Source organism: Pristis pectinata, chromosome 11, assembly GCF_009764475.1.
Source record: "Pristis pectinata isolate sPriPec2 chromosome 11, sPriPec2.1.pri, whole genome shotgun sequence".
Lineage (NCBI taxonomy): Eukaryota > Metazoa > Chordata > Chondrichthyes > Rhinopristiformes > Pristidae > Pristis > Pristis pectinata.
The window spans coordinates 87451775-87479410 of record NC_067415.1 but is presented as its reverse complement, the minus strand read 5'-3'; the positions used below and the strand labels follow the sequence as shown (position 1 = coordinate 87479410).

The window sequence follows — 27636 nt, the reverse complement described above, 5'->3', positions numbered from 1 at the left end:
CTGTGCTCCAAGAGGGGTGTAAATGGATTTAGTATTACAATTGGAATTAGATCAATACCAGAAAGAGAATGCACGGGTTTGGGACTAACAGGAGAACAGTCAGCCCTAACCCTAAAGCATCAGCTCAGGTCAGGAACTGTGTACATAACTGACAAGGTAAAGAGGAAAAGCTTCTTCCTGTAGCAAAGGAAGGATCTGGGCAGGAGTTGTGTTCATGTTCAAGCCCAACCTTTGGAGGGTTTGTAGTGACAGACACCCAGCAAATCTGAAGTCTCATCACCACTGGTGTGAGGAACTTGTGCACACAACAACCAGGTAACGTTCATAGTCATACAACACAGCCACAGGCCCTTCAGCCCATCTGTGCTGATCCCCCTATCCTGCTATGCCTTGTCTAAATCCCTTTTAACCATAGTCAAAGTTGAGTTTGTCATCTGCATGTGTGTGTGCACAGGGGCAATGAAAAACTTAACTTGCAGCATCATTCACAAGAACATAAAAATTGTGTATAATTTACAAAAAAAAATTTAGAACAAATAAAAACAAAGTCCATTTTAGTGCAAAGTGATCAGAGTGGTCACAGTGTTGCCAAACTGTAGTGGTAATTAGGGTTTTGCCAGTTGAAGGGAAGTAGCTGTTCTTGAACTTGATGGTGGGGGAGTTCAGGTTTCTGTACCTTGTGCCTGATGGCAGCTGTGAGAAGATGGCATGGCCCAGATGGTGAGGATCTTTGATCAATGTTGCCTTCTTGAGGCAGTACCTCATGTAGGTACTACCAATGGTGGGGAGGGATGTGCCTGTGATGTAGTGGGCTGAGTCCACGACTCTCTGCAGCTTATGTTCCTGCACATTCGAATTGCCATCCCAGACCATGATGCACCCAGTCAGGACACTTTCAACAGTACATCTGTAGGAGTTTGTTAGAGTGTTCAATGACAAGCTGAACCTCCTTAACCTCCTAAGACACTGGCATGCTTCCCTTATGATTGCATCTATGTGCTGGGCCCAGGACAGGTCATCCAATATGTTAATGCCCAGGAATTTAAAACTGCTGACTCTTCACCACCAATCCCCCAGTGTAGACTGGAGCATGTTCACCCTTCTTCCCCTTCCTGAAAGCAATTGTCAGCTCTTTAGTTTTACTGACGTTGAGCGAGAGGTTGTTGTTGCAGCAGCAGCACCACCACCACTCAACCAGGTGACCTACCTCACTCTGGTAAGCTGACTCATTGCCACCTGTGATTTGTCCAACAGCAGCATTGTTGGTGAATTTCAAAGTGGCATTGGAGCTGTGCTTAACCACAGTTGCATTTATAGAGAGTAGAGCAGGGGGCTAAGCACACAGCCTTGAGGTGCACTTGTATTTATGATCAGTGAGGAGATGTTCCCAATGAGGAGGTATCCAGTTGCAGAGGGAAGTACAGAGGCCCAGGTCTGGATGGGATGATTGTGTTGAACACTGAGCTGTAGTTGATGAACAGCAACCGGACATACGAGTTCCTGTTGTCTGGATGGTCCAGAGCAGAGTGAAGAGCCAGAGAAATCATATCTGCTGTTGACCTGTTGTGGTGGTTGGCAAACTGGAACAGATCCAGGTCCTGTCTGATCATAGTAACTGTATCTGAGTCCACCACCTCTGGCAGCATGTCAGTTGGTTAGAAGGATCTCACTCTTGTACTGATACTGGCACAGGGTATCTTATCTCTGCCCCAGAAATGTTTTACACCACCCCCCAAGATAAGGGAACAACTTTACAAACACCATCACATTGATAGAGCACAGGTAAGCTAAACATTTTATTTAGACAACATATTCAAGACTTCAATTAGTCCAGTAACTGAGCTAGGGGAGAGAGACTTGCAGCAGTGGGATTTACAATGTTGGATGATGTCTCCTCTCCTGAAAATAGCAACTCACCCATTTTCTAAATATGTCCAATAGAAGATTGGAATCAGATTCAGTCCATGGTAACTGCAACTCTGACAGCACCCATCCACCTCCAGTTAAATTTCAAGAAAAATAAATCAAACTCTGCCCCTTTCCTTTATGGGAACTGCTGCAGGGCATGGGTACATGTTACAACTGGCTTTCTGTGCAGCTTAAAACTGCTCCTCATCAGCTTTCGAAGAGTTTGTGAAACGCTGTGGCAATCTCTGCAATCATGTCTGAAGTGGTCATCGAGCGATGATGTTTCTGGAATGCTTGGTGGTTGCACTGCCTTGTCAATGCACATGCTCCAAATGAAGCAATAAGGGTGGGGTTTAACCTGTAGGGGGTCGAAGGAGCAGGAGTTACTGTACAACAGACGAGGCTTGTGGTGACTTGAACATTCAGACTAGTGTGCCATGCTCATCCTGACTGAAACTTTCCAATCGGATTTAGCCTCCAGCTTCCACTATCTTTTCATGCAAGATGTCCCCGATAACAGCTCACTGTACAAAAACATCCCCCGCCAACCGATTCCATCACTGATCTCCTTCACTCTGGTCTGGTCACCAACCCTTCTGTAGGTGGAATGGCTTATTTTGGCCCCCCCCCCCCAATAAAACTCTCAATATCCAGCTAGTAATTCACCCCCCCACTCAATGCAAGCACGTCGGGCAAAAATACAGTTGCTCAGAGTTCATGGGTGCTCTGCACCACTGACTCATTACACACCATTGATGCACTGCAGTGGTTGGCGCGAGCATCACTCATAGCCACTAGCACAATGGCCAGTGCTGGACCATCAGGGCCTTCAGATTCACAGAGAAGACACGAGTGTTGACATTATCACTGGCAGTGAGAGCAACAATGTCGATCAGATTCAGGACATTCACCATTCTTACCCATTAGTTTTGTCCTTCCCAGCAGAAAAGGCCCAATGAGCCAGCACTCCCAAGGATCCAGACAGCAGGTCTCCCTGACCACCACACCTACGACCACTGCCCTCCAGGGAACACACCAGCACTGCAGAGAGATGGGTTTCTGGTTAGCCTTTCCTCAGAGAGGTGTTGGTTAAGTTAACTGCTCAGGAGTGATCTGTGAAGATTAAAATCCCATGGGCATGTGAACAAAGACCAATACTTAGTGGAAATGGGTCAAAACCTGATGTGGGATCTCAGCGTGGGATCCTCAAAACGATCTGTCCAGATGGACAAAATCCATATACATAGTGTTTATGGCTAACTGTCCAAGAGATATTTGGTGCTTAATCAGTCCTCTCCTGACCGGAAAAGTTAAACAAATGGGAGAATGTGGCATTCACTCCTACAGGGTGAGAGCAGAGAGGGGTTTAAAAGGGAAGCTGGAGAAGTGCAGGAGGGAGGGTGGGTGGGTGTGGGATGAAGATGGTGTGGACTCTGTGCAACCGGCCCCACTCGCTGCTGTTGTAGTCAGTGTCAGTGCTGGACACCACCACTCCTGGTTTGTGGTTTTAAATGAGTTATTGTGGGACTTTATCCAAACTTACACATTTGTTTATAACATGTGCACACTCCCAGAGGCCCCTCCAGAAACACACACATCCCCACCCCCTGCCCCATAGACCCACACCCCCCCCGTGGGGCTGTGCACATGCATGCTCCCTTCCCTGTAGACCTGCACACCATTAGGTTGAATCCAGACAGCAGACACCAGGGACAGACATTACCCACGGCCCTGGCACTGACGCTCCCGGTCACTCTCTGCCCTCAGCCTCCAGCGTTGGAAGCCGAGGGCTTGTCAGAGACCAGACCTGGAGCGGTGCAGAGCTCAGAAGGGGGGGGGGGGGGGGGGGGGTGCGGCGTTCTGCATAAATCCAGGGTACCACAGCCAGCAAGCCTTCCAGATGTTTTGGTGATGAAGCCTACCTGTTGCTCCATCTGAGATCAGATCTTTCTGGCCTTTCTGAACGATGGTGACATTGCCTAGGGCCTGGCTGAGCTGAAGTAGCGTGCCTTGATAATCTTTCACATCCACAGGGCCCTGCAGCTAAGCAGAGAACCCACGTGAACACCACCACTGACTGCAGAGAGCTCACAGAACATTGGAAGTCGACCATAAAATTAACCCCTCGCAATCCCAACCAGACCCAGTCTGGGCATTTGGAGTTTTCCCCATACCTGACCCAATCATCACCATTACACACACTATTAGTCCCCGCAGAGATGAAACTCCACAAACAGATGGAGAGTAATAACAGTGGATCCTTGCAGTGTGGTAGACCCAACCCCGACCAAGTGCCCCTCAGGTTTGGGCTATCAGGCCAGGGTTGAGGGACTCTGTAGGGTGATAAAGCAAGGGATCAGCCACCTGACCCACTGTGTCCATGTTCCCAATTAGTCCCACCCTTCCCCATCAATCTAACTTACAGGTCAATTATCCAGCTCCTGTTGAGTCTGGTCATCGCAGGGAGAGAGTGTCCCAGATCACAGCCACTTGCTGTGCACGAGTGCTCACTGCCTTGTCTGCTATACTCATCGCTGTCTTTACAAGAGGAGACAGAATCTTCCAAAGGTTTAAGGAAGGGCCAGAAACCACACTAAGATCTAACGTTACCACAGCTCCAGGTTAACATGCTGAGAGTTCTAATGGAGCATGCTGTTGGTTAAAGTCAAAGGCTCACCACCGCCTGGTAGAGTCTGCCAAACTCAACGACGTTCGGTGTCAGGATGGCTTTAGTGTATCCCTGGATCAGTGACGGCTCCTGTACAACAACCCACAGTCCATCCTAGAAGGTAAAGAACCCAGAACACAGGAGTTACAGTGAACAACAGCAAAGGCAGAACCTATCAATGCATCATCTAAAGAACCGTGTTCATTCACAGTGTGTGGATGTACCTGCAGTGCCTTATTTATTGTCCCTGGGAGGGAGAGGAGGCAGTCACACTTGGGCCAGACAGGGTAGGGACAACAGTTAGTGGAATGATCTGATGCTGTCACGGTTACTGAGAATGGCTTCATCTGCTTGATTTTTTAAGTTCCCCTTTTGTCAAACTTGTATTCCTAGCTCAGTGGTTCAGCTTGTGTTAGGGTTCAAAGGTCAGAGTTCCTCCAGCTGAAGGAGTGCCGGACTGTCAGCGGGGGAACCTTCTGGATGAAACATTAAACTGCAGACCCATCCGTCCGCGCCAGCGGCTGCTAAAGATCCCACTGCACAGTGAAGGAGAGGGCAGTCAACCTGGTGGCCCCAACCTGATACATCTCCAACAGGCGTCACTGGAATCAATGATCTGGTGACCGAGTTTGAGGCCGCTCACCCTGCAATCAGCTTCAGGATTTCCTCCTCTGTGGCAGTAACTACACACCAGAGTAACTCACTGACTGTGAAACACCATGTCCCAAGGTGGTGTTACACAGAAAACAGGAGCAGGAGTTGGCTGCCCGCACCCTGGAACCTGCTCCACTCAACATCAGGATTGCAGCCGATCTTCTACCTCACCACCATTTCCCTTCCCTTTCCCCAGGACCCTCCACATCCAGACGTTTACTCACAGCATCGATCACAAGCGGCATTCCCTGGGCTCTGCACTCCCGGATTATATCCTGCAGGAAAAAGGAATCCACATTCAGTAACCCACACCACCAGGACAGCTCGCTTCTGCTACCCCTCATACACGGACCACACCACACAGAATGTACAGCACAGAAACAGGCCATTCAGTCCCTCTGCTCCACCTCCTCCCACCCCTTCCATCTCTCCTGTGTTTGTCCAGCTTCTCTTTAACCCTGTCTCTGCTCCTCACCTCGACCCCTCCCTGTGAGAGAGTTCCACATTCTCCCCACTCCCCTTCTCCTCAGATTGATTCATGACACCCCAATATTGAAAGCCTTTGTCACATTTGGGCTATGGGGTGTGGTGTTGGACCCAAGATCGGCCTGGTGGTCGGATGGGCCTTAGAAACCTGGCGTGTTAGCCTGAAGTCACACAAGGCACTGAGGATCTGCAACACCCCAAAAAGTTGTGGTGTCTGGACATCAGATGGCAGCTTCAAAACAAACCTAGACTTTAGTTGGAGGGATTGAGGGCAACTGAGGCAAGGTGGGTGGCTGGAACTGGAGGCCATCACCAAAAGCATTCCAATAATTGGAATTGGTTTATTATTGTCACTTGTACAGTTAAAAACTTCTCTTGCATACCGTTCATACAGATCATACAGTTCATTACAGAGTGCATCGAGGTAGTACAAGGTAAAACAATACAGAATGCAGAGTAAAGTGTCACAGCTGCAGAGAAGGTGCAGTGCATGTAGACAATAAGGTGGAAGGTCCAGTGTTGGACAGCCACGAGTTCAACACATCACTGGGAGATTGTTGGAACCTGTCATTGAAGCAGTAACTGCAGGACATTTAGAAAATCACGAGACAACCAGGCCGAGTCAGCAGGGTTTGATGAAAGGGTGTTTGACAGTTACTGGAGTTCACTGTGGATGTAAAAGCAGCTGGAAAATGGGACCAACAATGTACTCTGTTGACAAAGTGCCAGATAGAAGCAAGAACTCTGGCTATTGGGATATTAACATGGATTGAGGAATAATCAACAGGCTCTGGATAGATGGTCAGTCACCTGAATGGCAGAGCAGTGACAGGGCCTCAACCATTTCAAATTTGTATCACTGACTTGGATGAAGGGACCTGGTGTCCTGGAGTCAGTGGCGGATGATTCAGAGATGGGTGGGTTGACAAGGTGTGAGGACACTGAGCCTACAGCAGGACATGGACAGGGTGAGTGAGTGGGCAAGGGGTCGGCAGATGGAGTATAACGTGGGAAATGCGAGATGGGAAGAGGAGGAAAGCAGGGTCCTGTATAAAGGAGAGTGTGGAATGCTGCTGTAGAGAGGAACACTGGGTGTCCTTGTGCCATGAAGTTACCACAGGTACAGCACGTCAATGGGAGGGCAAGCGGACAGTGGGTCTTTATCTCAATGGGATGGGAACCTGCTACAGTCACACTGGGTGTTGGTGAGATCCTGTCAGGAGCACCAAGCATTGTAAAGGAGACAAAGTAGAGAAGATTCACTGGGTCCACTCCCAGGACAGAACGTGGACATGTGAGGAGAGAGTGGGATTGTTCTCACTGGAGTTTAGAAGAATGAGGGTGATCTCATTGAAGTGTACCAGGTGTGAGTGGCCTGGTGACAGGGTTCCTCTGTAGGACACAGTCTGTTAAAGACAGGCAAGGAATTGCCTCTGGACTGTGAATCTGCTATGCAGTTGTGTCAGTGAACATATCAGAGGCTGAGGGAGATGTGTGGTCTGTAGAGAGGTGTGGGGACCTGGCAACGGGGCAGGGAAGTGGAGCGACCAGACCTTATCCAACGATTGCGCAGACCAAGAGCTGTGTGCCTTCTGGCCTGTTGAGGGGCAGAGGTGGGGGGTTCAGATGCCCCATATCACACACACCCACCCCACAAACGGAGCCAGAATCAGGTTTATTATCACTAACGTACACTGTGAAATTTGTTTTGTGGCAGCAGTACAGTGCAAGACAAAGAAATAAAAATTACTAAGTTACAAAAATAAATAAATAGTGCAAAAGGGGAATAACGAGCCACTCCCCGTTCACCGACAGAGCGTTGCGCTGCCCCCACCCTCACCTTGGTGTTCTGCAGCACCTTCTCATCTCTGCCCAGACCAGGACCGATCACCATGGCGTGTAGCGCCGGGAACCATTTCTGCACCTCCTCCACAGCGGTGTTCTTGTCCCTGCCAACACACGACTCTCCCATCAGCCCGGTACTGCAGTGCAGCACCCCTCCACACTGCTCCCCCCACACACCCCCACCAGCCCTCTCCCCACACCCCATCACACCACCCCTTTCCTCCCACACTTCTCTCCCCATATCCCCATCCCATTTCACTGCCCCTCCCACATATGCTCACCTCTACTACCCTTCCCTCCACCCACACATCCTGCCACTTATACCCCCACCTGCAACTGCTGCTCCCCCCCCCACATCACCGTCATCCCTGCCCCCACCAGGCCATTCGCCCATCACAACATCTACTCTCCTCAAGTAAACAGACGTTCACCTCCCGAATCCCCTCACCCTGACCCAACAATCCCACCATCTCGCCCTTCCTCAGGTGGCCCCACTACTCATTCCGACCCACCCCACCCCACTCCAACTGCCTCAGCCTGTACCCACAGGGCAGGGGCTGGACTCACAGCACTGGGTGAACGATGATGTTGGGACTGTAGGATTTAATAACGGGGGCAGCGTCCATGGTGCAGAACACGTGCGAGAGGTCAGCCCCCTGAAACGACAAAGGTCAGACTGGGGGGGTGGGCACATGATTCCCCCTCCCACAAACACACCACTCCTCACAAACACCTGCCACCCTCCCCCCCACCACACACATGGGAACACACGCCCCACTACACCAGTTAACAGGGAGCCACAACAGTGATAGTCAAGTCACACCGCCCAGCCCTGCTGGCCAAGGTCTTTCAGAACGTACTGTAGTTTGGGAGAGGGTCTGTGGGCCAGGCAGCCTCCCTTCCCTCAATCCAATGGTCTCTCAGGTCCCTCCCTTCTGTTCAAATTCTAAGCACCGTTGTCTGGATCCCCTGGTGGACATGACACGAGGTATGAAACAATGATAACCAGCTGCTGAACCAGGGACCGAGTCCCTCGGGTGCAGAGGGGACAGGTTCAATGATTACAGGGGCACAAAACATGCAAATGTGGTGCAGAGAGAGAGAAACATCCAAGGTGCCGAAGTCTGTAAACAGATCTGGGGTGGGGGAGGGAGGAGCAGGGTAATTACAATGAACCGCTGTTGATCACTGGCCCAAGTACTAGAGGACTGCATCCACTGGTCCCCTCCCTTCAGCAAGGAGGTGACGGTCCCAGAGAGGGCAGAGGCTCTGCTGGAATGGTTCCAGAGGCCAGGGCTAGACCGGAGAAGCCAGGAGAAATGGTTTCTGTGGGAGAGAAGCCGAGATCCAGAGGACGGTGACATAAGAGAAGATTGAAGGGCACAAAGAACTGTTGGCAAAATCCACTGCAAGTGGTCTGCATTGGAACTTGCCTCTTGGCTGCTGAAGGAGCCCTCCATCATGGAAATGGATCAGTGTTGGAGGTAACGTTGGGAGTGGGAAGCTGATGGCCCTCTGGTGGGCTGAAGGCTGTGATGAGACTGTTCTGAAATTTATTACAGTTCCAACTATCAACATCTTACAACTCAAGCCCAAGGTACAAGGCGGGCCTGAAAGACTTTGCACTGCAAACCAGCAGATAAGATCATGTGTGTCTGTGTCTGCATGCACCCGATCGAATCCAGGCTCTGCCAAAAACTCAGACACTGCTGACACTGGAATCTGCTGCAGCAACTCAGCAAGTCGAACAGCGTCTGATGCAGGGTCTCAACCGAAAACATCAGCCATCCCTTTGCCTCCACAGATGACCAAGTTCCTGCAACACTTTGTTTCTGCTGAGCACAGGTACAAAGATGACAAATCGAACACGAACTCTGACATTTTGACAAACAGCCTTCAACAGCACTTTTCAATCGTTGACAGACACCCACCACTTTCAGGCTTGCAATCGCAGCAAAGTATGGTGCTCCAGTGTACCTGTGGTAGGTGAAAGAAAAACATGGTCTCAAGTCATTGTAGCTCAGAGACAAACATCACTCAGTTCTCCTGATTAAAGTTTCTTTGACCATAGTTTACCTCCTGACAGTTTAGTATTTAACAACATGCCTGGTGATGAGCTGCCTCATCCACAATGCAAGGCTCCCCTTCACAGACCCTCAATCCACCTCTGTCCCTTCTTTAATCCTCCCTTCCCTCTCCCACAGCCCACGCTCGGCTCAGAGTTACTCAGGGACAGGCTGTGTTACTAGTGCTGAGTTGTCAGGTCGGTGCTTTCACCACCTCTGCAGCGCACAGCCCGAGGATCTGACTCGGGCAGAGATTTCCAAAGGTCTCAGCCCAGTTTGCAGCCCAGCTGATTTCATCCAACACTGATATTCTACATTAGGAGAGGCACGTACTCACGGCACCCTCCAACCACTCCGATCTTCCCATCCTCTCCTTTATGTTTTTCTGCGGTTAGTGGAGGAACAATGTTCCTGACCAGCTGAAGGTTCCTCTCCATGCTCCCCGCGGGCCTGTGACTGTGAAAGGTGAAGGCTCTGTACAGAACTGAAAAACAACACGGACACAGTCAGTCGCCGCCAGTGATCGAACACCTTCCCAACCGTCATCCTCAACCTCCCAACCCTGGGAAAGAGTCATTCCAACTACAGAGAGGAGCCACACTGGAGCAAGTACTGACCCAGCGCTACACTGGCTCACCGGCACCGCCTCCGACCCGGCAACGGGGACCGGTCACCGGCACTGCCCCGCACCGGCAGAGAGCTAATGCTGAGGGAACCTCACACCGGCAGGGTGCAGTACCACCCGAGGGCTGTGTTTCGGGTGAGGTTACACCGAGTCCCAACGACAAGAGTTCTGCGCACATTGGGCGGGGAGATCGCCCAGGATCCGCCCGGAGTCACTGAACCCGTCCACCTGGCGCTCGTCACCGGGTCTTGCTTTGCGCAGGCAGGTGGCAGAGCGCGATCGATGCCTGAGCTGGGGGGGTGGTGCCCCCCCGGGCTGCGGGGGAGGGGGTGGTGCCGGTGAGCCAGTGTAGCGCTGGGTCAGTACTTGCCCCAGTGTGGCTCCTCTCTGTAGGGGCACCACCATCACACCCCCAGGGTGCCCCCCGGGCTGCGGGGGAGGGGGTGTGATGGTGGTGCCCCCCGGGCTGCGGGGGAGGGGGTGTGATGGTGGTGCCCCCCGGGCTGCGGGGGAGGGGGTGTGATGGTGGTGCCCCCCGGGCTGCGGGGGAGGGGGTGTGATGGTGGTGCCCCCCGGGCTGCGGGGGAGGGGGTGTGATGGTGGTGCCCCCCGGGCTGCGGGGGAGGGGGTGTGATGGTGGTGCCCCCCGGGCTGCGGGGGGGGGGGGGTGTGATGGTGGTGCCCCCCGGGCTGCGGGGGAGGGGGTGTGATGGTGGTGCCCCCCGGGCTGCGGGGGAGGGGGTGTGATGGTGGTGCCCCCCGGGCTGCGGGGGAGGGGGTGTGATGGTGGTGCCCCCCGGGCTGCGGGGGGGGTGCCCAGCTGGGGGTGGCCGTCCGGCCGCCGCCCCGGCCCTACCTTCGGTCCGCAGGCAGCACAGCCCGGCTGCGAAGGAGACCAAGGCAACAGCGGCTCCGCGGAGCGCGGCCGCCCGGACCTCAGCCGCACCCCACGGGCCGGGCCGAGCAGCCATGTCCCGGCCCCGCTCCCCCGGCCCCGGCCCCGGCCCCGGCCCCGCCTTTACCCGCTGCGCGGAGCCCGGCTACCACCAGCTGTTTACAGCGATACATCCGGAGACCCGCAGCCAGCCAATCACACGCTGCCGGGGCCAGCCAATCACACGCTGCCGGGGCCAGCCAATCACGTGTAATCGCCGCCAGCCAATCACGTACAGCTGTGGCCGGCCGATCACATGGTGTCGAGGCCAGCCAATCATGCACGCTTGACGTCACGGTCGAGTTGCCAGGAGACGAAACCTGGGCAACGAACCAGAGGGTTCGCAACATTAGTGGGCGGGGAAAGTAGGGGGGGGAGAGGGGGGGAGAGGGGGGGGAGGGAGGGAGGGAGGGGAGAGGGGGGGGAGGGAGGGGGGGAGGGAGGGGGGGAGGGAGGGGGGGAGGGAGGGAGGGAGGGGAGAGGGAGGGGAGGGAGGGAGGGGGGGGGAGGGGGGGAGGGAGGGAGGGGGGGGAGGGGGGGAGGGAGGGAGGGAGGGGGGAGGGGGGGAGGGGGGAGGGAGGGGAGAGGGGGGGAGGGGGGAGGGAGGGAGGGGAGAGGGGGGGGAGGGGGGAGGGAGGGAGGGGGGAGGGGGGAGGGAGGGAGGGGGGAGGGGGGAGGGGGGGAGGGGGGAGGGGGGGAGGGGGGAGGGAGGGAGGGGAGAGGGGCGGAGGGGGGGGGGAGGGAGGGAGGGAGGGGAGAGGGGGGGAGGGAGGGAGGGGAGAGTGGGGGAGGGAGGGAGGGGGGGAGGGAGGGAGGGAGGGGAGAGGGGGGGGAGGGAGGGAGGGGAGAGGGGGGGGAGGGGGGGAGGGAGGGAGGGGAGAGGGGGGGGAGGGGGGGAGGGAGGGAGGGGAGAGGGGGGGGAGGGGGGGAGGGAGGGGAGAGGGGGGGGAGGGGGGAGGGAGGGAGGGGGGAGGGGGGGAGGGAGGGAGGGGGGAGGGGGGGAGGGAGGGAGGGGGGAGGGGGGGGAGGGGGGGAGGGAGGGAGGGGAGAGGGGGGGGAGGGAGGGAGGGGAGAGGGAGGGAGAGGGAGAGGGGGGAGGGGGGGGAGGGAGAGGGAGAGGGGGGAGGGGGGGGAGGGAGAGGGGGGAGGGGGGGGAGGGAGAGGGAGAGGGGGGAGGGGGGGAGGGAGAGGGAGGGAGAGGGAGAGGGGGAAGGGGAGGGAGGGAGAGGGGGAGGGGAGGGAGGGAGAGGGAGAGGGGGGAGAGGGGGGAGGGGAGGGAGGGAGAGGGAGAGGGAGGGGAGGGAGAGGGAGGGGAGGGAGAGGGAGGGGAGGGAGAGGGAGGGGAGGGGGGGGAGAGGAGGGGGGAGGGAGAGGGAGGGGAGGGGGGGGAGAGGAGGGGGGAGGGAGAGGGAGGGAGAGGGGGGAGGGGGGGGAGGGAGAGGGAGAGGGGGGAGGGGGGGGAGGGAGAGGGAGAGGGGGGAGGGGAGGGAGGGAGAGGGGGGAGGGGAGGGAGGGAGAGGGAGAGGGGGGAGAGGGGGGAGGGGAGGGAGGGAGAGGGAGAGGGAGGGGAGGGAGAGGGAGGGGAGGGAGAGGGAGGGGAGGGAGAGGGAGGGGAGGGGGGGAGGGAGAGGGAGGGGAGGGAGGGAGAGGGAGGGGAGGGGGGGGAGGGAGAGGGAGGGGAGGGAGGGAGAGGGAGGGGAGGGGGGGGAGGGAGAGGGAGGGGAGGGGGGGAGGGAGAGGGAGGGGAGGGGGGGGGAGGGAGAGGGAGGGGAGGGGGGGGAGGGAGAGGGAGGGGAGGGGGGGGAGGGAGAGGGAGGGGAGGGGGGGGAGGGAGGGGAGGGGGGGGAGGGAGAGGGAGGGGAGGGGGGGGAGGGAGGGGAGGGGGGGGGGGGAGGGAGAGGGAGGGGAGAGGGGGGGGAAAGGAGGGGGGAGGGGGGGAGAGGAGGGGGGGGGGAGAGGAGGGGGAGGGGGGGGAGAGGAGGGGGAGGGGGGGGAGAGGGAGAGGGAGAGGGGGGGAGAGGGAGGGGAGGGGGGAGGGAGAGGGAGGGGAGGGGGGGGAGGGAGAGGGAGGGGGGGAGGGGGGGGGGAGAGGGAGGGGAGGGGGGGAGGGGGGGGGGAGAGGGAGGGGGGGAGGGGGGAGGGAGAGGGAGGGGGGGAGGGGAGGGGGGAGGGAGAGGGAGGGGGGAGGGGAGGGGGGAGGGAGAGGGGGGGGAGGGGGGAGGGAGAGGGGGGGGAGGGGGAGGGAGGGGGAGGGAGGGGGGAGGGAGAGGGAGGGGGAGGGAGGGGGAGGGGAGGGGGGAGGGAGGGAGGGGGAGGGAGGAGGGAGGGGGGGAGGGAGGGGGAGGGAGGAGGGAGGGAGGGGGGAAGGGAGGAGGGAGGGAGGGGGGAAGGGAGGAGGGAGGGAGGGGGGAAGGGAGGAGGGAGGGAGGGGGGAAGGGAGGAGGGAGGGAGGGGGGAAGGGGGGAGGGAGGAGGGGGGGAAGGGGGGAGGGAGGGAGGGGGGAGGGGGGAGGGGGGAGGGAGGGAGGGGGGAGGGAGGGAGGAGGGGAGGGAGGAGGGAGGGGAGGAGGGGGGGAGGGAGGAGGGGGGGAGGGAGGAGGGGGGGGAGGGAGGAGGGAGGGGGGAAGGAGGGGGAGGGAGTGCGGGAGAAGGAGGGGGAGAAGGAGTGGGGGAGAACGAGGGAGGGGGAAGGAGGGATGGGGAGGGAGAGGCAGGGGGAAGGGGAGGGAAAAGAGGGAGGGAGGGGAGGGAAGGAAGGAGGGGAAGAAGGGGGAAGGGGAGGGGGAGAAGAGGGAGGGAGGAAGGGGAGGGGGAGAAAGGGGAAGGGGAGGGAGGAAGGGGAGGGGGAGAAAGAGGGGGGAAGGGGGAGGGGGAGAAGAGGGGGACGGTGTGTGTGGGCAGAGGGGGATGGGAGGGGTGTGGGGGATGGAGGGGGGTAGGAGGGGTGCGGGAGCAGAGCGGGACTGGAGGGAGATGGGAGGGGTTTGGGGACGGAGGGGGACAGGGGCCAGAGTGGGACAGGAGGGGTATGGGGACAGAGGGGGACAGGAGGTGTGTGGGGACGGAGGGGGATAGGGGACAGAGGGGGGACTGGAGGGGTGTGGGGGACGGTACATGAGCATGAGCAGAGACTGGCTGACAGACATGTAGCAGTCGGCAGCTCGGCGACCAATGTGGTGCCGTGGGGATCTGCAGTGGGTCTCACTCATGGATAAATATTCAGAGCAGCAGTGGCCAAACAGTTTTTTGCAGGTGACCCCCTTTAACCAGATAGTTTATCCCCCGTGAGCTGAAGGTCTCCATCTGCGCGGAGATCCTGACCCTTTTTAAACATCCAGCCTCCACTTTGAAAACCGTCCATTTAGGGGAATGAAGCAAGTGCTCTGAAGCGAAATTTTTTTAAAAATAGGCTGGGGAGGGAAGGGTGGAAGACGAGTTTTGAGGATACAAACAGTTTACACAGAGAATTGATTGGTTAGCAAATAGAGAATAAGTGAAGTTGTTCGCTTTAAATGTGGATAATTATTTAAACAGAGAACGCTGCAGCCCCGGGGATTTGGAGGTTCTCGCACATAAAACAAAGCTGGCGTACAGGTCCAGCTGGTGAAGAGCAAGGTTAATGCAATACTGGCTTTTATTTCAAAAAGTTTGGAGTATGAAAGTAGGGAAGTCTTGCCGGTACTGTACCAGGCAGTGGTGACCCTCATCAGGAGTACTGGCTACTGCTGTGGTCCCTGTATTTCAGGGAAGATTATCACTGGAGCCATGAACACTACCTTGTTATTTTTTGCACTATTTATTTATTTTGTAATTTATAGAAATTTTATGTCTTCATGCTATACAGCTGCCGCAAAACCACAAATTTCACGCCATGTAAGTCAGTGATGATAATTCTGGTTCTGGAGGCAGGTCAGAGGGTGCATTAGGTGACCCTGGCTGTGGAGGCTGATAAGGAAAGGCTTACACTGAGGTCTGACACAAGAGGCTGGAGAGCAAGGTAAAAGCACATGGAGTAATAGACGAGCATGGATTGCAGATCGGTCAGCAATAGAAAGCTATGAGTAGGGATCAACAGGTCTGTCGGATTGGCGGCTGGGACCAGTGACATTGTCTGTGTCAATGATACGGCAGAGGAGAGCCAGATGTCATATTCCCAGGTGATGACAGAGAACCAAGTGGGATCGGAAATAGTGTGAGGATGGAAAAAGGCTTCGTGGGGATGGACACGCTCATCATTAAACTGGAGAGAAGATTTACAAGGATGTTGCCAGGACTTGGCCTGAGTTATAGGGAAAGGTTGGGCAGACTAGGCCTTGGTTCCCTGGAACACTGGAGATTGAGGGGTGCCCTCCTTACAGAGGGGAAAGATTAAAAAAGGGACCTGAGGGGCAACTTCTTCACATAGAGGGTGGTGGGTGTGTGGAAGCAGCTGCCAGAGGAAGTGGTTGAGGCGGGTACAATAACAACATTAAAAGACATTTGGATATGGATAGGAAAGGTTTAGAGGGCTATGGGTCAGTGGCAGGCAAATGGGGCTAGCTCGCTGGGCAACACTAGGCATGGACAAGTTGGGCCAAGGGGCCTGTTTGACTCTATGACTGTGACTCTGAATGAGTGACGAGACATAGCAGGTGGAGCATGTTGTGGGAAAGCTATCACTTCATAGATCAGGCACAGAGTAGAAGAGTTGGGATGTTATTTTGCATCTTTACAAAACACCTGGAGCACTCTGTGCAGTTCTGGTCACCACACTGTAGGAAGGATGTGGTTGTGCTGGAGAGGGTGCAGAGCAGATTCACCAGGATGGTGCCTGGATTGGAGGGCTTCAGTTATGGGGAGAGATTGGACAGGCTGGGACTGTTTTCCCTGGAGCAAAGGAGGCTGTGAGGTCACCCAAAATGTCTGTGCCAATCATGATGCCAGTTTAAACTCCACATCTGCCCACACGTGGTCTGTCTCCCTCAGTTCTTTGCCTGTTCGAGTGTCTGTAGAACTACCTCTAAAACATAACGATCATATCTGCTTCCACCATTTCCCCTAGCAGCACGTTCCAGGGACCTACCACTCTGTGTGTTAAAAGAAAGCTTGCAATGCACATCTCCTTTAAACTTTTCCCCTCTCACCTTAAAGCTGTGCCCTCTAGTATTTGACATTTCCACCCTGGGAGAGAGAATCTGACTATACTCAATCTATGCTTCTCATAATCTTGTAAACTTCTATCAGCTCTCCCCTCGCCCTCTGATGTTCCCAGCTTTTATGCACAACATCCTGACTGATGAAGGCAAGTATGCTCCAAGATCTCTCTGTACATCAATGCTCATAAGGGTCCTGCCATTTACTTTCCTCTAACATTTGATTTCCCAAAGTGCAACACATCACTCTTATCCGGATTAAACTCCATCTGCCATTTGTCCACCCACATTTCCAACTGACCTATACCCTGCTGCATCCTTTCACAACCTTCCTCACTATCCACAGCTTCACCAATTTTTATGTTATCTGCAAACTTACTACTTACATTTTCATCCAAACCATCAATATATATCACACATTTAAACAACAGACAAATCAGGTCATGGACCTCCAGTCAGAAGTCTCCATGGATCAGCCTACCACAAGGAACCTTGTTGAAAGCTTTACTAAAGTCCATGTATACGTTAATCATCTTTGTCACCTCCTCAAAAACACAATCATGTTTATAAGATGTGACCTCCTCCACGCGAGACCATGCTGACTGTCCCTAATAAGTGTACTGTATGTGTTTCCAGATGTGAGTATTCTATCCCCAAGAATCTTCTCCAATAATTTCCCTACTACTATCTGGCCTATAATTTCCTGATTTGTCTGTTTTCTTAAACAACGTTGGCTATTCTCCAGTCTTCTGGGACCTCGCCTGTAACTAAAGAGGACACAAAAATCTCTGTCGAGGTTGTAAGATTATGAGAGGTGTAGATAGGGTAGATGGTCAGAGACTTTTTTCCCCTGGTAGGGGTATCAAAAACAAGAGGACAGAGGTTTAAGGTGAGAGGAAGGAGCTTCAAGGGGATGTGAGGGGTAATTTTTTTACACAGAGAGTGGTTGATATCTGGAACTCGCTGCCAGAGCAGGTGGTGCAATCTGATATAATCTCTACATTTAGACAGGGACAAATAGGCAAGGCATGGAAGGATAGGGAGCTGGTGCAGGCAAATGGGATTAGTGCAGATGGGCATAAAGGTCAGCATGGATGTGGTGGGCCGAAGGGCCTGCTTCTGTGCTGTACAACCCTGCATCTCCATGAGGTGCAGTGCACAGTTAAGAAGGCCACTGGACTTTATTGCAAAGAAGATTTGAGTACAAGAGTAAAGAAGTCTCACTGCATCTAAATAGTGTCTTGGTGAGAGCACATCTGGAGTAGTGTGTACTAATTTGGTCTCTTACCTGGAAAAAGCATATACAGTGAAGGTCTGATAATCCGTCACTTGGGACTTCAGTGGTGCCAGGCAAGCTGATTTTCTGGACAATTGGATGTTTCTCCTATTAACATCTCAACACAACTTTATTGTGGTTTTTTACACCATACACAGTAGCATAATCAATTTCTCAGTGAACCCAGTGACTTTTAAGATGTTGGGAAATTGAGCCATGAAGAGTTTAATGGGAGCAGGAAATAAAACCTGGTCAAAACGTTCAAATATTGAATCAGTCCAGAGCCCAGCTCCAGACATCATTCATGACAAACACGAGAGAGGAGGCCATTTGGTCCCTCGAGCCCAGTCTGCCATTCAAATAGATCGTGGGTAATCTTCTACCTCAAACATTGTTGGTCATGATTTTGATCCTTCAATGTCCAGACACCAATCGATCAAGGTCCTGAACGCCCGTGTTCCCAACCCTTGGTGTCCCCCACGTAGTCTAAACTCCAGATCCCAGAGGATGTGGCATGGGAGTGAGTTTGTTGATGTACCTGCTGCACCAACCCACCACCATTGAATTCCCCACCCAGAACAACCAGACAGGACATCACCAGTGGCAGTGGGAGCTGTGGAAAACAGCCAGCCTTTCATTCCTTGGAGCAGGGGCAGACACATTGACAAGCTGGGGCAGAGACTGCATCCGAAGCACACAGAAGCCCAGTGGAAAGAGCAAACCAGCTCCTAAAGTCCCAGTCAGACACCTCCTGCCTCACCTGTGGGTCCCACATTGCCCTCAGCACTCACCTCAGAATCCACAGAACCAAAGTGAAGCAAGTCATGCAAACAATCACCTAAGAAGTATCCACCCACAGCTTCTAATGGAGCGTACTGAAAGCCCAGAGGGAGTCAGAAACTGCAGTGAATTGAAGGCATTTTACCACTGACTGAGCATCCTCTGAACATTGAGCACATCTCACAGGTGGCAGAGACCAAGTGCACTCCACCACCAGCATTCTCCAAAGCATTGATCCATGCCTCAGGAGGTGGAACCTCCCTGTGTTACCTGCTGCCTGACGCCGGGGATGTGACCATGCATTGGGCTCCAATCACTTTATCCCAATGGGACCAGTACATCCATCCACTGAGACAGATGATGCCCTTGTTAGAATTACATGGACTGTTATAGCTGGTGGAATTCAGGATTCCAAAGAACACATCACACTGGAGTGTTGTGACCATTTTACTGGACTAATAATCCCGAGGACATGAGTTCAAATTCCACTAGAAGAGTATGAACCATTGAGCTCAGTTTGAAAACAAGCTGGTCACAGTACAAGTGGGCGTGAAATGCTGACTGTCAACCCTGCCACAAACTCCCATTGCTCAATAGTAAATGAAATAAATCTCTCATTGTCAGCAGTGAACAGAGGCTAAAAGTGCAACTTGTAGCAAGGAGCTGCTGTTTTACTGTAAGACCTGGTGCCCATTTGAATTTATCATCGACTGTTAATAAAATGACCAACATGCAAATGCAGAACCCAGCAGAGCTGGTGTTGAAATAGATATCAACACAAACACACATCAGGAAAGGTCAGCCACGATCTTATTGAAAGGGGGAGAGGTACAAGGGGAGGGCCGAATGGCCTCCTCCTGTTTCCTGACAACTAATGCAAGGAGGTGAAAATGAAAAAAAACTACAGATGTTAGAAAACTGAATTAAAAACAGAAAATGCTGGAAATACTCAGGTCAGGCCGTGTCTGTGGAGAGAGTAGCAGGTAACGTTTCGTTTCTGTAGCCCTTCTTCATGGTTCTAATTCTCTGTTTCTCTTTCAACAAACACAAGCTGATGCTTCTTCACTCTGAGATTCGAGAATTACAGAATGAAGCAGCACAGGAGGAACTAACCACAGAGCCTCAGCACATATTTAGTGTGTCAGGCATCATCACTGGAGGGAGGACCAGAGGTTTAATTTCCATTCAGCTCATCAGCCTTCTGCTAGCTTTGGAAAGAGCTTTCCAACTTGTTCCTCCTGCACAGGATGAGCGCTCACCCCGTTCCTTCAGAAAGTTGCTGAAGCTGTTCCTCTCCCCTTTGTTCCCTGGTTCCTATGTCACCATCAACCTGCCACCCTGTGCACCAAACCCCTGTGCTGAAGGGGTGAGGTAGAGGCACAAAAGGCATCAAAGAGCTTGGGGAGAAAGTAGAATTTCTTTTACATTTCAAAAATAAACTTTCAATAGTAGAACACAGTGCACAGCTCTTTACATTCTTTCTGTTGTTTGGTCCATACACTCAGTATTGCTGGTTCTGTACACAGTAGTGTTAACACATCTTTCTTGTACATAGCACCATTGCCACCCATGTGTCCCCCTGGGGTGATACACCCTCCCATTATTTCAGGGGCTTCCCCACCAGGTCCTGTAGAGGAAGGAGCCCAGTCTGTGGACCTTCCCCACAGAGCCTTAGCATTGGCTGCCCTGAGCTTCAGTGCGTCCCTCAGCACGGGCTCCTGCAGCCTGGAATGTGCCAGTCGGCAGTGTTCCCTCGCGACATCCCGCTGTGCTGGGAGACCAACACATTTAGGGCACACCAAGAAGTGTCTTTCACGGTGATGATCTTCCAGCAGCACTTGATGTCTGTCTAGGTGTGTGTCTCCGGTAACAGCCCGGAGATCAGAGAGTCCTCTATCACAGGTGCTCAGGACGAACGGAGACAGGGACCTTTGCATCCTTCTCTACACCCTCTTAACAAATCCACAGTCTGCAAAAAGGTGGGAGACCACCTCGTTCTCATCACAGCCGTCCCGAGGGCAGCGTATGTTGGAAGTGATGTTCCAACCATGCAGGAAGGATCTGACATGGAGGGCCCTTCTCACTGCCAGTTAGCAAGGTCCTGGTGCTTGTTGGTGAGCTCTGGCAATGAGACATTCTGCCGATAGAAACATAGAAAAACTGCAGCACAATTCAGGCCCTTCGGCCCACAAAGCTGTGCCGAACATGTCCCTACCCTAGAAATTACTAGGCTTACTCATAGCCCTCTATTTTCCTCACCTCCATGTACCTATCCAACAGTCTCTTAAAAGACCCTATCGTATCTGTCTCCAGCACCATTGCCTGCAGCCCATTCCACGCACTCACCAATCTCTGAGTAAAAAACTTACCCCGACATCTCCTCAAGACCTACTCCCCAGCACCTTAAACCTGTGTCCTCTTGTGGCCACTGTTTCAGCCCTGGGGAAAGGCCTCTGACTATCCACCCAATCAATGCCTCTTATCATCTTATACACCTCTATCAGGTCCCCCCTCATCCTCTGTCACTCCAAGGAGAAAAGGCTGAGTTCCCTCAACCTGCTTTCATAAGGCATGCTCCGCATTCCAGGCAGCATCCTAGTAAGTCTCCTCTGCACCCTTTCTATGGCTTCCACATCCTTCCTGTAGTGAGGCGACCAGAATTGAGCACAGTACTCCAAGTGGGGTCTGACCAGGGTCCTATATAGCTGCAACATTACCTCCCGGCTCCTAAATTCAATTCCACGATTGATGAAGGACAGTACACCATATGCCTTCTTAACCACAGAGTCAACCTGCGCAGCTGCTTTGAGTGCCCTATGGACTCGGACCCCAAGATCCGTCTGATCCTCCACACTGCCTAGAGTCCTACCATTAATACTATACTCTGCCATCATGTTTGACCTACCAAAATGAACCACTTCACACTTACCTGTGTTGAACTGCATCCGCCACTTCTCAGCCCAACTTTGCATCCTATCTATGTCCCGCTGTAACCTCTGACAGCCCTCTATACTACCCACGACACATCTAACCTTTGTGTCATCCACAAACTTACTAACCCATCCTTCCACTTCCTCATCCAGGTCGTTTATAAAAATCACAAAGAGTAAAGGTCCCAGAACAGACCCCTGAGGTACACCACTGGTCACTGACCTCCACTCAATATGACCCTTCAACAACCACTCTTTGCCTTCTATGGGCCAGCCAGTTCTGGATCCACACTGCAATGTCCCCTTGGATCCCATGCCTCCTTACTTTCTCAATAAGCTTTGCATGGGGTACCTTATCAAATGCCTTGCTGAAATCCATATACACTACATCTACTGCTCTCCCTTCATCGATGTGTTTAGTCACATCCTCAAAAAATTCAATCAAGCTCGTAAGGCAGGACCTGCCCTTAACAAAGACATGCTGACTATTCCTAATCATATTATACCTCTCCAAATGTTCATAAATCCTGCCTCTCAGGATCTTCTCCATCAGCTTACCAACCACTGAGGTAAGACTCACTGGTCTATAATTTCCTGGGCTATCTCTACTCCCTTTCTTGAATAAAGGCGCAACATCCGCAACCCTCCAATCTTCTGGAACCTCTCCTGTCTCCATCAATGAAGCAAAGATCATCGTCAGAGGCTCCGCAATCTCTTCCCGCGCCTCCCACAGCAGCCTGGGGTACATCTCATCTGGTCCCCGTGACTTATCCAACTTGATGCTTTCCAAAAGTTCTAGCACCTCCTCTTTCCTAATATCTACATGCTCAAGCTTTTCAGCCCGCTGCAAGTCCTCACTACAATTCCCCAGATCTTTTTCCATGGTGAATGCTGATGTAAAGTATTCATTAAGTACCTCCGCTATTTCTTCCTGATCCATACACACTTTCCCACTGCTGCACTTGATAGGCCCTATCCTTTCACGTCTTATCCTCTTGCTCTTCACATACTTGTAGAACGCCTTGGGGTTTTCCTTAATCTTGCCCGCCAAGGCCTTCCCATGCCCCTTCCTGGCTCTCCTAATTTCCTTCTTAAGCTCCTTCCTGTTAGCCTTATACTCCTCCAGATCTCTAACATTACCTAACTCTCTGTACCTTTTGTAAGCTTTTCTTTTCCTTTTGACTAGATTTATTATAGCCTTTGTACACCACGGTTCCTGTATCCTCTCATGACTCCCCTGTCTCATTGGAACATGCCTATGCAGAACTCCACACAAATATCCCCTGAATATTTGCCACATTTCTTCTGTACTTTTCCCTGAGAACACCTGTTCCCAATTTAAGCTTCCAATTTCCTGCCTGAGAGCCTCATAATTCCTTTTACTCAAAGTAAACGCCTTTCCAGTCTGTCTGTTCCTATCTCTCTCCAGTGCTAATGTAAAGGAGATAGAATTATGATCACTATCACCAAAATGTTCACCCACTGAGAGATCTGACACCTGACCAGGCTCACCTCCCAATATCAAATCAAGCACAGCCTCTCCTCTTGCAGGCCTATCTACATATTGTGTCAAGAATCCTTCCTGAACACACTTAACAAACTCCTCCCCATCTAAACCCCTCACTGTCTGGAGATGCCAATCGATGTTTGGGAAATTAAAATCCCCCATCACAACAACTCTGTTATTCCCACACCTTTCTAGGATCTGCTTCCCTATCTGCTCCTCAATATCCCTGTTACTATTGGGCAGCCTATAAAAAACACCCAGTAAAGTTATTGACCCCTTCCTGTTTCCAACCTCCACCCACAGAGACTCCGTAGACAATCCCTCCATGACGTCCACCTTTTCTGCAACCGTGACACCATCACTGATCAACAGTGCCACTCCCCCGTCTCTTTTGCCTCCTTCCCTGTCCTTTCTGAAACATCTAAAACCTGGCACTTGAAGCAACCATTCCAGTCCCTGAGCCATCTAAGTCTCTGTAATGGCCACCACATTGTAGCTCCAAGTATTTACCCAAGCTCTAAGCTCATCCGCCTTGTTCACAATACTCCTTGCATTAAAATAGACACATCTCAAACCGGTCTGAGTACGTCCCTTCTCTATCACCTGCCTGTCCTCCCTCTTGTATCTACTACTAGCTTTCTCTATTTAAGAGCCAAACACCTCTTCCCCAGTCTCTCCAGTTCAGATCCCACCCCCCCAACAAATCTAGTTTAAATTCCCCCAAGTAGCCTTAGCAAACCTCCCCACCAGGATATTGGTCCCCCTGGGATTCAAGTGCAACCGGTCCTCTTTGAACAGGTCATACCTGCCCCAAAAGAGGGCCCAATAATCCAGAAATCTGAATCCCTGTCCCTCACTCCAATCCCTCAGCCACGCATTTAACCTCCTCCTCATTCTATTCCTATACCCACTGTCACTTAGCACAGGCAGTAATCCGGAAATTACTACCTTTGAGGTCCTGCTTCTCAACTTCCTTCCTAATTCTCTATAGTCTCTTTTCAGGACCTCATTCCTTTCCCTACCTATGTCGTTGGTACCAATATGTACCACGACCTCTGGCTGTGCTCCCTCCCTCTGCAGGATATCTTGGACGCGATCTGAAACATTCTGAACCCTGGCACCTGGGAGGCAAACTACCTTTCGAGTTTCTTTCCTGCATCCACAGAATCGCTTGTCTGCCCACCTAACTATAGAGTCCCCTATCACTAGTGCCCTCCTCTCTCCTTCCCTACCCTTCTGAGCCACAGGGCCGGGCTCTGTGCCAGAGACACTGCCACTGCTGCTTCCCCCAGGTAGGCTGTCTCCCCCAACAGTACTCAAGCAGGAGTACTTATTGTCAAGGGGTACAGCCACAGGGGTACTTCCCCTTCCCCTTCCCCCTCCTGACTGTGACCCACTTGCCTGACTCCCGTGGCCCCGGTGTGACCACCTGCCTATAACTCCTTTCTATCACCTCCTCACTCTCCCTGATCAGACAAAGGTCCTCTAACGCGGTCCCTCAGGAGCTGCAGCTCGACACACCGGGTGCAGATGTAGCCTTCCCGGAGGCAGGGAGACTCTGGGAACTCCCACATCTGACACTGAGCACAGGAAACCGCACTCATACTCCTTCCTTAACTCAAGTCACCTACCTTTCCTCGCCCCTTTACGCCGAAGCCCCTTGAGCCAAAGCCCAGAACACTCTGCTCCCTCTCCTGTTGAGCCAAAGCCCAATCACTCTGCTCCCTCTCACTCCACTGCCCGCTCCGATGCGGCCCGCTGGATATGGCGGTTTGCCTTTTAAACTGCCCACGCGTTACCTGCTGACGTCACGCACCTGCGCAGTCCTGCCCCCACTATTCCCCAAGAGAACTTATATAAAAAACTTATAAAAAAGAACCTTACAAAACAAAACCTTATAATAAAAACCTTATATAAAAAAAAGAAAAACTTATCTGTTCCGAAGTCCTGACGCCTGCCGAAGTGAAACCCACGAAACCTCCGGAGTTTTTTCTACCCACTTTTTGGCATTTTTCTACCCGATGATTTGGGTAGTTTGCTCGGGGAACCACCCCACCGTATCCATGGTGTCCCTGTCCCTCAGTGCCTGCAGAACATTCTGTGCTGACTGGGACATTCATGGCAATGGGGCCAGGCACATCCTTCACAACACTGGGGACAGGTAGAACCGCAGTACGTAGTGACACTGGGTGCCCACGTACTTTGGTTCCAAGCACAGCCTGATGCAGCCATGTGCAAAGGTGTGATGTGGGATATATTCTTGCCCATTCTCCAGTGACGTGCATCATAGCCCTTTGAACCTGCTCTATCTTGGACCCCCAGATGAATGGGAAGAGTTAGAAGAGTGGGGGATGGGCGGGGATCGTTGTGTCCATGATGGAGCTGGCTGGGTCTACAACTCTCTCTAACCTCTTTTAATTGTGCACATTGGAGCATCCATACCAGGCGGTGATGCAACCAGTCAGAATGCTCTCCACTGTACATCTGTAGAAATTTGCAAATCTCCTCATACTCCTAATGAAGTAGAGCCACTGGTGTGCCTTCTTCATGATTGCATCAATGTGTTGGGCCCAGGATAGATCCTCTGAGATGTTGACGCCCAGGAACTTGAAGCTGCTCACCCTTTCCACCGCTGACCCCTCAATGAGGACTGATGTGTGTTCTCCGACTTCTCCTTCCTGAAGTCCACAATCATTACCATAGAAACCATAGAAACCATAGAAAACTACAGCACAGAAAACAGGCCATTCAGCCCTTCTAGTCTGTGCTGAAACATTATTCTGCTAGTCCCATTTACCTGCCCCCAGCCCATACCCCTCCAGATCTCTCTCGTCCATGTATCTATCCAATTTACTCTTAAAAGTTAAGAGCGTGCCCGCATTTACCACATCAGATGGCAGCCCATTCCACACTCCCACCACTCTTTGAGTGAAGAAATTCCCTCTAATGTTCCCCCTAAACCTTTCCCCTTTCACCCTAAAGCCATGTGCTCTCGTACTTATCTCTCCTAATCTAAGTGGAAAGAGCCTACTTGCATTAACCCTGTCTATGCCCCTCATCATTTTGTAAACTATCATATCTCCCCTCATTCTTCTCCGCTCCAAGGAATAAAGTCCTAACATGCTCAATCTTTCCCTATAACTCAACACCTGAAGACCCGGCAACATTCTAGTAAATCTCCTCTGCACTCTTTCAATCTTACTGACATCCTTCCTGTAGTTCGGCGACCAGAACTGCACACAATATTCTAAATTTGGTCTCACCAATGACTTATACAACCTCACCAAAACATTCTAACTCCTGTACTCAATACTTTGATTTATGAATGCCAGGATGCCAAAAGCCTTCTTTACAACCCTGTCTACCTGTGACGCCACTTTCAGGGAATTATGTATCTGAACTCCCAGATCCCTTTGTTCCTCTGCACGCCTCAGTGCCCTACCATTTACTGTGTATGTCCTCCCTTGATTTGTCCTTCCAAAATGCAACACCTCACACTTGTCTGCATTAAATTCCATCTGCCATTTTCTGGACCATTTTTCCATTTGGTCCAGATCCCTCTGCAAGCTTTGAAAGCCTTCCTCACTGTCCGCTACACCTCCAATCTTAGTGTCATCCTCAGACTTACTAATCCAATTTACCACATTATCTTCTAGATCATTGATATATACAACAAACAACAATGGCGCCAACACAGATCCCTGAGGCACACCACTAGTCACAGGCCTCCAATCTGAGAAACAACCATCCACAACCACTCTCTGTCTTCTCCCACTCAGCCAATTTCAAATCCAGTTTACAACCTTTCCATGGATACCCATTGACTGAACCTTCTGAACTAATCTCCCATGTGGGACCTTGTCAAAGGCCTTACTAAAGTCCATGTAGACAACATCCACAGCCTTACCTTCATCTACTTTCTTAGTGACCTCCTCAAAAAACTCCACAAGATTCGTTAAACACGATCTACCACACACAAAGCCATGCTGACTATCCTTAATCAACCCTTGGCTGTCCAAATACTCATATGTCGTATCTCTCACAACACCTTCCAATAATTTACCCACTACTGATGTCAGGCTCACCAGCCTGTAATTACCTGGTTTACTCTTTGAGCCTTTTTTAAACTATGGAACAACATGAGCTATCCTCCAGTCCTCTGGCACCGCACCCGTGGCTAAGGACATTTTAAATATATCTGCCAGGGCCCTTGCAACTTCTATAGTCTCTCTCAAGGTCTGAGGAAATATCTTGTCAGGCCCTGGGGATTTATCTACCTTTATTCGCTGTAAGGCAGCAAGCACCTCCTCCTTTTTAATCTCTACATTTTCCATGACACTAGTGCTTGTTTCCCTTCCTTCCATATCCACAATGCCCGTTTCCTGAGTAAATACTAACGCAAAAAAACTGTTTAAGACCTCCCCCATCTCCTGAGGCTCCACATATATATGACCACTCTGATCTTCTAGGGGACCAATTCTGTCTCTTACTATCCTTTTGCTCTTAATATACCTGTAGAAACCCTTTGGGTTTACCTTCACATTATCTGCCAAAGCAGCCTCATGTCTTCTTTTTGCCTTCCTGATTTCCTTTTTTAGTATTTTCTTACATTTCCTATACTCTTCAAGTACCTCATCTGTTCCTAGTTGCCTATACCTGCTATACACCTCTCTCTTTTTCTTAACCAGCTCACCAATATCCCTTGAAAACCAAGGTTCCCTATGTTTGTTACCCTTGCCTTTAATCCTGACAGGAACATACAAACTCTGCACTCTCAAAATTTCATCTTTGAAGGCTTTCCATTTACTGAGCACATCCTTGCCAGA

At 52.4% G+C, this 27636-nt stretch overlaps 1 protein-coding gene across 2 annotated transcripts; it reads right to left on the bottom strand.

The window, feature by feature from the left end:
• Nucleotides 1-1783: 1783 nt before the first annotated feature.
• On the bottom strand, nt 1784-11364 carry naxd (NAD(P)HX dehydratase). Of its 2 annotated transcripts, none has more exons than XM_052026067.1 (10): nt 11275-11364; nt 9961-10111; nt 9493-9538; nt 8129-8217; nt 7557-7665; nt 5455-5505; nt 4586-4690; nt 3831-3951; nt 2829-2949; nt 1784-2266 (listed from the first exon to the last, which is right to left on the bottom strand). In XM_052026067.1, exons 1-10 carry the CDS (start codon nt 11318-11320, stop codon nt 2116-2118), a joined length of 990 nt encoding a protein of 329 aa, XP_051882027.1. In that variant the 5' UTR covers nt 11321-11364; the 3' UTR covers nt 1784-2115. The 2 variants fall into 2 exon arrangements, with proteins under 2 accessions (XP_051882027.1, XP_051882026.1); XM_052026066.1 differs by lacking the exon at nt 11275-11364 and adding an exon at nt 11109-11250.
• Between the last annotated feature and the right edge of the window lie 16272 nt (nt 11365-27636).